Source organism: Physeter macrocephalus, chromosome 7 (genome assembly GCF_002837175.3).
Source record: "Physeter macrocephalus isolate SW-GA chromosome 7, ASM283717v5, whole genome shotgun sequence".
Lineage (NCBI taxonomy): Eukaryota > Metazoa > Chordata > Mammalia > Artiodactyla > Physeteridae > Physeter > Physeter macrocephalus.
Genome location: NC_041220.1, coordinates 51,807,265 through 51,819,545, shown reverse-complemented (window position 1 = coordinate 51,819,545; position 12,281 = coordinate 51,807,265). Strand labels below are relative to the sequence as shown.

The 12,281-nt window shown below is 37.2% G+C and overlaps 1 protein-coding gene across 29 annotated transcripts in view; it reads left to right on the top strand.

Moving 5' to 3' along the window:
* Nucleotides 1–4,209: 4,209 nt before the first annotated feature.
* FIP1L1 (factor interacting with PAPOLA and CPSF1) overlaps nucleotides 4,210–12,281 on the top strand; it is a 65,902-nt gene continuing 57,830 nt past the window's right edge. For 8 of the 29 annotated variants that reach the window (XM_055085980.1, XM_055085973.1, XM_055085968.1 and 5 more), the window contains exons 1-5: nucleotides 4,211–4,521; nucleotides 5,707–5,751; nucleotides 5,855–5,894; nucleotides 9,350–9,407; nucleotides 10,527–10,630. In XM_055085980.1, the coding sequence (XP_054941955.1) occupies nucleotides 4,437–4,521; nucleotides 5,707–5,751; nucleotides 5,855–5,894; nucleotides 9,350–9,407; nucleotides 10,527–10,630 (332 nt within the window). In that variant the 5' untranslated portion in view covers nucleotides 4,211–4,436. Of the gene's footprint in view, nucleotides 4,522–5,706; nucleotides 5,752–5,854; nucleotides 5,895–9,349; nucleotides 9,408–10,526; nucleotides 10,631–12,281 lie in introns of all 29 variants that reach the window. The other 21 variants (XM_055085976.1, XM_055085971.1, XM_055085969.1 and 18 more) reach the window with 6 other exon arrangements.

Sequence of the window (12,281 nt, the reverse complement as noted above, 5' to 3'; positions counted from 1 at the left end):
CGCAACGGAAGAGGCCACAACAGAGGGAGGCCCGCATACCACAAAAAAAAAAATAAAATAAAAAAATAAAAGTCATGGGGTTGGATGAAATAACCTTGGGGGACAGGGTAGACAGAAAAGAGAAGAAAACCCAGGAAAAAATTGATTTCTTGATCTCAGACATCATGGCAGAGTTAGATGAATTCTTGCTAAAGTTGCATGCTTAAGATCATCAGATTTACCTTATTTAAATGTGATTTGTACTTTTCTGCTCAAAATAGCTAGCAATTATTTTCTAGTCTCATAAAATCAAGCATATCTCCATCTCATTTCTAAGTCCTCTCTATTCATGATCAACACTTAAGGATTTACTAAGCACTTTCCATTTGCTTGATATTGTAAGAGAGAATCTGGTGAACAGAAAAATTTTGTTTTCACCCTTAAAGAATGTGAAGTTTACATAGCAGTGTAGATGTGAATAGATGATACAATTGCCAGAAACAACTAGCAACATAGAATTTAGTGTTAAAATATATCAGAATGCAGAGGAAGATGGGTAATTGAGGCTTAATTCCTTGTTGTGGTATCTAGAGACGAAGGAAAACTCTACACATGTGAAGTTTCTCAGGATGTTCAAAGGACAAAAGCCCTAAACCATAACATATGTTGAAGAAAATAATCAATAAACAATTTATAATAGGATAGAAAAGAGTTTTGTTTGCCAAACTGAGGACTGTAGACTGGAAGACAGCCTCTCAGATAATTCTGAGGAACTGCTCCGGAGAAGCATAGTCTTCAGCACAGTTTTATGTCTTATCAGATAAAAGAACATCAAACAAGTCAGGGATACATTCTTACGTGGTTTCAAAAAAGAAGAAGAAATATCAGCAGGTACACAGCGAATAGTATGGCCTTGGCACCTGGAAAGTTAGTCTTATCATTGAAGGAGTACCAGCACTGGTGTCCCAGGAAGGGAGGCATTTAATTTTACTTATTTATTTATTTATTTATTTATTTATTTATTTATGACTGCGTGGCATGAGGGATCTTAGTTCCCGACCAGGGATCAAACCCGCAACCTTGGCACCTGGAAAGTTAGTCTTATCATTGAAGGAGTACCAGCACTGGTGTCCCAGGAAGGGAGGCATTTAATATTTATTTATTTATTTATTTAATATTTATTTATTTATTTATTTATTTATTTATTTATTTTTGACTGCGTGGCATGAGGGATCTTAGTTCCCGACCAGGGATCAAACCCGCAACCCTGGCAGTGGAAGCGCAAAGTCTTAACCCCTGGACCACCAGGGAAGTCCCTAATCTTTATTTTTAACATGGACATTCTTTGCTCCTGGTCAACGTGCCCTTTTCTTTAGTAATTAAAGAAGAGGTACAAAGTATGTTTCATAGGCCACAAACAGGCTAGTTAGCATAAAATTCAAGTTAACTCACGGATAAGCCAGAATGACTTCCCCCTACCTCAATATATGAAAACTTCTTTTACCAGTCACCTCTAACTTGTCAAATGCTTTCACATTTGAAACTTCATTTTACCTTTGTTATCCTTCCAAGAAGTGGGTATAAAATGCTATTTTAATATATCAATTAACTGATAAGGAAAGAGAGGAACATTGAAATGACATAACTAAAGTTGGCAGCAAATAGTATAGTCGAGCCTAAATGCCATATCTATTCAAAACACATCTATGAGTACTTACTATCTACTAAATACTGAGCAAGGCACTTTTATTTGATCTTTACCTCCTGTCATCATTTTAATCATCATCTACTGAGCATTCCCTTTCAGTACTTCTCAGAGATAGATACATTAAAACTGTTGCTTTGTTGTTTTTGGCTTTTTTTTCCCACCAAGAACCAGCAGATCTCTCTCACACACACACCAACACAGACACACACACACACACACACAATGGAAAACAAATATCATCAGAATATATGGAGTATCGTAGTTTGATAAGGTCATAATTTTATATACTATCTTCAAGCTACCTATCTTTGAAGTCTTCCCTGGTGGGAGATAAAGATTCCTTTAACTAAGGAAGTCTATCCAGGCAAAGAAGTCAGTTTGGAAGCAAGGAAGGAAGAGGTTTCTTAAGAGTGGTTATTAGTGATTTATGGGCTTCTCTGCTTGTGAAAATCTTCATTTTCAAAGCTTAGCTCAAATGCTACCTCCACCATGAAGGCGATTCTGATGCATCAATTATTATTCATCAATTCTTCAGTTTAAGTAATGCCTTGAAAGACAAGCCCATTTCAGGCAGCTGAAAGGAGAAAGAGGCTCCTCAGCAAAAGACAGTTGGTTCTCCCATGGAACCATCATTACAGACTCATAGAATGATAAATAGAAACATAGACAGGACTGTGAGTGAGTGCCTTATGATACTCTCGAGCAGAATGTAAAATCTTCATTTTGTTACTGTCAGTAGAGGCCAAGAAGATCTCCTAAGTGCTAGGCACCACACCAGGAATTAGAACGACATATAAGAAGATGCCCTGTTTGAGGGAGGATTTGGTGAAGAGTCTTAGGAAAACAGATATGTAGTCAAATAATTACTATATGATGTGATAGACACATGCCACGGAATCAGCATAGTGTGCAGAAAGGAATGATTAGCTGTGCACTACCCACTCCAGAATAACTCTAATCTCATCTATATATCCTCTCTCCCTCACTCCACTCCAGCTACATTTGGGGTTCTTTGAATGCTCCAAGTACGCTTCTGCCTCAGGGTGTTTGCACTTCCTATTCTCTCCATCTGATAGGGCTTCTCCCAGAAATCCACAACGGTTTACTTCTCTCCATTCAGGCCTCTACTTTTGTACCACCTCATTAGAGTGGCTTTCCCCGACCACTTGATATAAAATTTCATCCTATCCCTCTTCATCACTTTGCTCAGGGGTCCCCCTTTCCTGCTTACCCTACTTTATAATTCTTATCACTATCTGACATACTGTACATTTATGTTTATTGTCTGTCTCCCTTTCATTAGAATGAAAGCTTTACAAGAAGAAGGACTTTGTTTTACTCATTGCTGAATCTACATAGTTTAGAAGAGTTCTTGGGACTTGGTAGGCCCTCCGTAAGTATTTATAGAATAAATAAAGAAATGGGGTTCAGGAAAGATTTCAAAAGTTGACTATATCTCAACAGACTTTAGAAATACACAAGGGATTATCCTCTTCAGATAAGGGAGGCTGAGAATAGCAATAGAGGAATGTTCAAAGGTTAGGGAGATTAAAACCACATGATTTGTTTAAATAGCATGAGATGGTGTGGCATTGGTGGTATAAAAACACTTTGTGCTTCTATTAAGACCCACTTTTCCCTTGCAGGTGAGTTAATTGTTTACCACCCTTCTGCCTTTCTCAATAAATTGAGAGCTCTCCAAGGGAAGGGGCTGTGCTTTACCCATACTTTTATTTCCCAAGTTCTTAAACAGCAGATATTCAATAATTGTTAAATAAATAAACGAAAAAATATGATGAAGCACTTAAAAAATGAACATAGTTTGACATACACAAGTATGGAAAGGACCTCCAAGACACTGCTGAGGAAAAAAAAAAAAACCAAACCAACCAATCAAATAAAAAAATCTACACAATGATACATACAATATTGTACACCTTAAGACTCATTAATCTCAGGTTCTTTCACCAAAACAATACACGTGTAGCAAATATGTATACAATTTCATAATGCTGCACATGAAACAGAAAAACAAGGGCTACTTCTGGAAAGGAGGGTAGTGGATGAGAAGGTCTTTGACTTTTTGACAAAGAGAATGCATTATTCATTTTTTAGTTTGGCTTTTGTTTGCTGTTAAAATTAATTTTTCAGGAAAGTGGGCATGAATTATGATTTCTTCTCTAATGAGGAACAGGGACTGATAAGGCAACGATTCTGGATCAATTCTGGTACAAGTAAAGAATGAAACAAGGCCTTCCGGAAGATTTTTAAAAAACAAAACAAAACTAGAAAGCAAGCATCACATGCAGAAAGTAACGACGGTGCACTCTCCAGCAAAAGCAACACAGGTTATCAGAAGGAACGTTGGGGGAGGGGAATCGTAGCCTACGTAGGACGTCACGGGAGAAAGCCACGCTAAAAGGCAAGCGAGATCCCGTGGGGGCGGGGCCAAGTACGGTGCGCAGGCGCAACCAGGCTCAGGTGGCCGCCGCGGCGGAAGCGAAGCCACCTAAAGATTCCGCGCTGCTTGGGTGCTGCTTGCCAGTGCGCGTGCGCGGGCGGAGCGGCACCGAAGTCGTGTTCTTTGCCGCCTCCGCCGCCGGGGCCATCTACCCCGGATTGGAGTCTTGCGCCTTCTTCGTTCGCTCGCCGGCGGGTTCGCGCCCCTCTCGAGACCCCGGGCAGCGAGGCTGGGGAAGGGTTGGAGGGGGCTGTTGATCGCCGCCTTTAAGTTGTGCTCGGGGCGGCCATGTCGGCCGGCGAGGTCGAGCGCCTAGTGTCGGAGCTGAGCGGCGGGACCGGAGGGGATGAGGAGGAAGAGTGGCTCTATGGCGGTACGGAACTTCCTGTCCCTTCTCTCTCTCCCGGGTTCTCTCAGGCCTCCCTTCCCGGCCCGCAAACGGCCGGCGTCCTGGGGCCCTCACGCCGCCGCCTGGGGCCTCTTGCATGGGGCCTCACGCGGCCTGACTTAGGCCGAGCGCGGTGTACGCGTCCCCCGCCCCCCTTGCCTCCTCCCGCCCAGCCCATGCCCCCAACGCGCACCCACCAGGTGGCGGCTGGGACCCCGCTGGGCAGGGGGCTAGGGGCCGGGCCCCCAGCCTCGCCGTCCACTCCGCCCGGGCTTCTCGGCCGCCTAGCCTCTGTGCTCTTTCCTCTTGTTTTCTTATATCGATTCTAAGCTGTGTTGGTGTGTCGCTTCTTGCCCCTTGACTGTGGGATGCCCTTCCTGTACCAGGAACAGTCATTCTGTAATAATAGCTAAATAAAGTTGATGCTGTAAAACTAATGTCTTGTTTCTTGATGGTCAGTTTGTATGGAATGCACCTGCAAGGGTACCTCCTTGTGTGAAAGTCGTGCTTTAAAAATAATTAATTAAAAGAGAGAGAGAAAGAAAGAGATGGAATACATTATGGCCCATAAAGAAAACCCCGAATTTCTCCTGTATTAAGGTGAAGTTTTTCTTTTTTAAGAGACTGCGTTTTAACCCACATAGAAGTACCTCATGTCCCTTAGGCTTATGGTTTTCAGTATCACCTCGTGTATATCTTTTTCATAAAATAAATTTACTGCATCTTTTACTTCCCCCTTGAAAGGGAGTTGTTTGACATCTGGCTTTTAACTTCCATGAAGTCACAGTGCCTTCTTGTCTGTTGCCGGTACTAGATTTGAAAGTTAATGTTTGTTCCTTGCCTAAAATGCGTATTCTTGATTGTCTTTGGGAAAGTTTAGTAAAAGTGCACGTTTGGGCACCACGCAGCTCCTTGATGATGTGACTTCGACAAACTTTGATTTTGATAAACTTGTAAAATACGTTATCTTTGGCGGCAAGATTTAGCATTCATAGTATTGTTTGAAATGTAAATGTGTAGGGTTTCTTTTACAAAGGTCTAGAAATCTTTAATACTTCTTAAGTTTATTTTTATAGAAGTAAAGTCTGATTTTTTTTATTTCTTTATTTTTCATAAAAACATATCTTGTTAAGTCATTATAAGGTGATCTAACTTTGAATGTGCTTATAGGCCCATGGGACGTGCATGTGCACAGTGATTTGGCAAAGGACCTAGGTTAGTGCTTGTGATGATCACTTCAGATTTTCATAATACTGGTTTCTTTAAGAGTGGTTGGTTTGTTAATTTTATTTATTTATTTATGTATTTTTTTTGGTAGATGAAAATGAAGTTGAAAGGCCAGAAGAAGAAAATGCCAGGTTAGTGAAATTTCTTGTTGACGCTTATGCAGATTGTGCGGTACAGTGGTTCTGTCAACAGATTGTCAGAATTATTTTGTTATAATCATTGGCTTGATTACATTTTGACAAAGATAGCAAGACACTGAGTCCTTTATAGTTTATTACTATTTCAGGATGTAATCTTTTACCAATTCTGTTTAGTTGCTAATAGCCCAGGGGACAAAATGTTTTTGAAGTAAGGGTTTGGATATTTTTCACTATTAAGTAACTTTGTACTCTTAAATGAGCTCAGTAGTGGAGTATACAGTATAACCATCAGACTACTAAGAAAAAAAGTTTTAACGTAAAAATTTTTTTTAAATAAAGAATTCCTTGGGTAACTACTTTTACAATTTAATATTTTTGATGGTGTAATGCGTTGTGGTTATAATTTCAATGTTTTGTATTTATTTAAAATTCGAAGTGGAATTAATGAATTTGTTATAAGATTGATTGCCTTTGTTAGATTACTAGAAAGGTCTGAGTATCATTTACAGAACATATCAGGGAGCCAGAAACTTATGCTAAATTTCAGAAAAGCTCATGGATAAAAGTACATGGATATGCTGACATCACTGACCAGATGCCTTAGTGTCTTATAATGGGGGAGGCGTGATTACAAAAAGGACTTTTAAAGAATATTTGGGTTTAAAAAGAGGAGGAAATATGACTTCACACCCACTAGGATGGCTGTAATCAAAAAGACAGATAGTTAACAGGTGCTTGTGAAGATATGGAGAAATTGGAACCCTTATACACTGATGGTAGGATTGTAAAATGGTGCAACTATTATGGAAAACAGTCTGATAGTTCCTCTAAAGGTTAAACGTAGAGCTACCATATATAGAAGCATTATTCATAATAGCCAAAAAATGGAAATAACCCAAGTGTCCATCAAATGGATTGATTTAGAAAAGTGGTATATCCGTACAGTGAAATACTGTTTGGCAGTAAAAAGAAATGAAGTACTGATATGTGTTAGAACATGGATGAACCTTGAAAACATGCTAAATGAAAGAAGCCGGTCACAAAGAACTACACATTGTATTTCTTATTATAGTACATGTGTACAATAGGTACATCCGAAGAGACAGAAAGCAGTTACCAGGACAGGGGAGAGCAACTACAAATATATAAGGTTTCTTTTTGGGGTGATGAAAATGTTCTGGAATTAGATACATACATACATACACTATTCTGTAAATATACTTAAAAACCTTTCAGTTGTACACTTCAAATGAGTGGATTGTGTGGTATATGAATTGTATCTCAAAGCTGTTATTTTTAAAAAAGTTAATGGAGGGAAGAAATGAGAAGTGGAAACAGCTCAGGGGGTGCTGAGATTATTGTTCCTCGCTTAAAAATACCCCTATGTTGGAAGATTTTTTTTGTTTTTATTTATTTTTTTGGTTTGTTTTTTCTTTTATTCATTGCTGTATCATCTGAAATCTTGTCATTTAGGGTTTTTTGTTTTTTGTTTTTGTCCGCCTTTGGTGGCATGCGGAACATCCCCCTGGGATCGAACCCCTGCCCTCTGCAGTGGAAGCTTGGAGTCTTAACCACTGGACCACTAGGGAAGCCCTTGTCATTTAGTTTTGAGATGGATATATCCAACCCAGTTCCTAACGCTACTCTCAGTTAACCACAGAGTTGGGATTTGTGTAGTTTAATAGTTATGAAAGTAATATTTCTTCATACCCTCTTTTTTCAGTTGATCAAGAAATTAATGATAACAATCAGATACACATTTTTGTGAACTAATTTTTATTTTACTTTGTTAATATTAGTTCTTGCTACAATTCTTGAAGCTTATTTTCTGATTAAATATTCCTTAATTCCCCAGTACACAGCTTGATTAAATTGATTGGAGAGGAACCTTTCTCCCTTCTCTATCGCTGTCAAAATGTCTTCATATTCCTTATTAACACTTTATTTGGAAAGCTATTAAGTTTATTTCATCCAAAGGAAAAGATCTACCCTTAAAATGTTATTTTTATAGATAAAGCTTATAATTTTATCATGTTTCTAGTGTTTTAATGGTGATAGAGAATTAAAACTTTTAAAAGTCTATTGGGGAAGAGAGCTCTGCCAAACCTGTCTTCTACTATCCAGTGCGGTACCTCCTTCGTTGCTCTAACTGAGCTGAGTCTTTGCTATTAGTTTTCCCCAGCTTCTTTGTGATTGGCCCATTGTTAAAACTGTTCTTAACCATTGCACTGTGCTGTCTCTGATTGTCTTGTTTTATATCCAAGTTGTGGCTAAACATACTGTTTTGTGACATAAAGAACAATCTCAACTTATATCTGAGAAATGTACTGAATAATTATAAATGCATTTTTGGGGGGGTCAAGCAGTAGAACTATGAAAATTTAACAGATAAGTTTTCAGGTTTTGTCCTTCATTTTGCTTTGTTTGGAGATTGTGTTACAGAATACCACTATAGAGATTAAATCGGTTTATATAGAAACTGCTTGACAAAAAGTGAAGTTTAGAAGAGATTAGCAGAAACGCAGTGAAAAGAGCTTTGAACTATATCAACATCTGGACATTTTTCCTAGAAATGCTACTAGATAATTGTCAGTTGCCTTGTATTTCAATTTCTTTATCTATAAAATGAGGTTAATGGTTAATTCCCACTTTCAAAATCATAATTATTAAAAATATAAGGAACCATTTGCACCGTGGTACTAGAAGTTTTATTTCATGGTTAATGGCCATATGCTTGAGTCTCTTGAGCATAAGTGTTTATTGTTATATGTCAATTTTGTTGTAACAGGGCAAATTCAAGTATTAACTGGCTTTAAAAAAGTAATTATTTTTTAATGCATCAAAATTAGGTCTGGAGCTCCTTAGTGTCAAATTGGAAGGCAGTCTTACATGAAAGTAAACTTTTTAAAAAATCTTAAAATCTGTTTTTTATACAACAAAGGACATATATCCAATAAGACTGATGAAACAGAAAACTAGGGAGAAGCATGTGTGTTAACTCAGTACTGAGTTAACGTCATCATACCGCACATCTGAGTTCCTTGGGCACCAGGGAAAAGAGGAAACTGTGTGTGTTACATAGCCCTTGGCAATTCCTAGAGTACCTTGAAGTTCAGTGTAGTTTTAGGATAAATAAAATTGATTAAGTATGATGCATATTTTAAAAATGTAAAAACTCAAATTATACCCCACCGTCAAATTGCAAATTTTGCATCATTAACATATTGTGGAGGCAATTCCATTCTACTTCCAGTGTTGAGTGTACACATTTCATGTAGGGCATTAGGAAGAGCAGAATAGGACAGACAGTTTTTACCATCTCTTTTCATCTCTGGTGGAGACAGTAATTTCAGGAAACTATCAGACATAGATTAAAAATACTAGTATGCTCCGTCTGTACTTCAGAAAAGTAATACCAGTTGTGTACTTATTTTTGTTGTTTGTAGTGCTAATCCTCCATCAGGAATTGAAGATGAAACTCCTGAAAATGGCGTACCTAAACCGGTAACATAAGGCTTTGAGATCTGGTTACTTATCTGTTTAAAATCTTTATCAATAGCTTCCCGTTCACTTAGGAAGAAAACCAAAATTTAACATGACTGCCAGTGTTTTGCATGATTGGGCCCCTTTTATATCTCCTTTGTCATCTGGTGCTGTCAAAAAAGTGTAACCATGAGAAGAAATAGTGGGAGGAGAGTTCAGATGAAATGGGGCATGTGCAAAGGCTTGATTTTTATTGCTACCAAGGAACCCAGTGGTCATAGGTCAATTAGATAGATCATAGTGAGCCTGGTTTTCAAAGCAAACGTTGAGTCTTTCAGCCCAAGTTTGTCAAGTTTTTTTAGCAAAAATTATTTTTTTATATAAGTGACAGTCTGACCTCATGCCTGTTAAAAGTGATGTCTTGGGGGGTGAACAAATCATTGGTCCCATGAGTATTTTAACGTTTTAATCTTGTAAAAAGAAGGAAATTCTTATTCTGCAAGCTTGAACTTGTGTACAAAAAAGTATTTAGCCTTGGTGATCTACTTTTTAAATTTACTATTATGTGACTAAGCACAGAACAGCCTTTTAGAGCCAAAATAAAGCCTTCATAAATGTCCCTACTTTTACTCATAGAAACAAAGTATTCCCTCAATCATTTGCATGCAGGGCCTTTTCTATGTGTACATGAATGTCAAGAATAAGTGAGCTGCTTTTTAACTATTTGGTGCTTTTAACGGTGACACTGTGACCCTTAAAATTAGTTGTTTTCCTCTTACCTTCCTGTTCTTTTTTGCTAAGAATTCCTCAAATATTTTTAAAAAATTTATCTTCTAGGTATTTTAGTACATTGCCTTAGATCCTTTGTGCAAGAGGAGCAGTTATAAATAGTAGGAAAAAATACATGTGGTTTTATTTACAAAAAGACAATGTTGAAAAAAGGTTTTACTTCACATTCTTATCCCTTTTTATCATTGCAAAACATCAAAGTTGTAAATGAGTTGAAGTAGGTAGTAGCAGTATAACTTTTTCCTCTAGAATTAGCTCAAAAAAATGGAGAATGGTTACCTTTTCAGTTATTCATATCAGACGTTGAAATGGATTATTGAGTGTATTTTGTGGTTGTTTATGTTTATGTAGAAAGTGACAGAGACTGAAGACGATAGTGATAGCGACAGTGATGATGATGAGGATGATGTTCATGTCACTATAGGAGACATTAAAACGGGAGCACCACAGTATGGGTAAGATATTTTTAAGTAACAACTGTGAGCTTAAATCAAAGGTAGTGTGTCTATATCAAACAATTAGTGGTTGATTCCAGTGTTTTTACATTTTTTCATCTTACCATGATATGAAAGAACTCGTTAAAATGTCATGTGATGAGTTGCTAAGACAGTAGGTAAAAGCTGTTGACACAAGAAAAAAAATACTTGTAACTATCTTTGGTAATGGATGTTAACTAATCTTGTAATCATTTTGGCAGTTTATATATATATCAAATCATTATGTTGTTTACCTAAAATTAATACAGTGTTATATGTCAAGTATCAATATATCTCATGACTAAAAGGAATTTCACCATGAAAATGTTTTTTTCTTAAACATAAAGTTAATTAGGTAAAGTTACATGGAAGCAGCAGTTTTTGATTCCTGAAATTGAAATGTTTTTACAAATGAATTGAGTGATACAGATTATTTTTTTAAATTAATTTATTTGTTTATTTGGCTGCGTTAGGTCTTAGTTGCAGCACGCGGGATCTTCGTTGAGGCGCATGGGCTCTTCGTTGCAGCACGCGGGCTTCTCTAGTTGTGGAGCGAGGGCTTCTCTAGTTGCGGCGTGCGGGCTCAGTAGCAGTGCGCGGGCTTAGTTGCCCCGTGGCATGTGGGATCTTAGTTCCCCTACCAGGGATCCAACCTGCATCCCTTGCATTGGAAGGAGGATTCTTAACCACTGGACCACCAGGGAAGTCCCCAGATTCTTTAATTAGAATTAGAAAACCTTAAATTGCTGTTTACATCTATATTGTTCTTATATTTTATTACTTATCCAGACTTCAGTTTAGGTTTTTAATTTTTTTGTCTGATTAAAAACAATATCAAAAGTATTTCTTTTTGCTTTTCATAGTGTATTTTTCAAGTGGTTAATTATCCTGTATGCTATTTATGCCAATAGGTTGTCTCAAAGTCTATAGTCTGTAAAGCTGGATCAAGTGAATAGACTGTCATTGACTCATTGAGCACATAAAGAATCTTACAGAAAGATTGGAAGGAAATAAAGTACAGATTGTGATTTTGTTATGGTGGTAGAATATGAGTTGACGTTTTCTCTATCCTTAGATTGGGTGTATGATGTGGTACTAGTGCGCTGGGAATATAAAGTAAACTTTTCATTAATTGCACTATAGTTCATTAAGCAGCCTTATCTGAAATGAACCAATATATACATAAATCCTTTTGAATATTTTATTTCTTCAGTAGAGAAATTTTTTCAAAAGTTATTTCAAGAAGCTTAAAGGTAATTCAGTTGTCTTAATCAGTTTTGCATTATAATAATGACTACCGATGTAATTTTAAGACCCTAGCAACTTTTTTAGGGAGCAGGTTTGAGAAGAGACTAAATTATTCAAGTTAGGATAACTCTTGACGTTTTCATCCCCACTTAAAGTGAATAATTAGTGTTGAGCTATGCTATTAGTAAGGCTTTATGTTAATAGACCTTTATCTGTATGCATTATGCAGAAGGAACACTGTAACATAATACTATAATAATCAATTGCATATTTAGTAAATACTTATGTTTAATATAAAATTATTTGTATTTTCAAGTACAGAACAATTAAAGCAAATGGTGATTACTTTTTATTAATATGACCAATTTTGGGGTGGGACTTG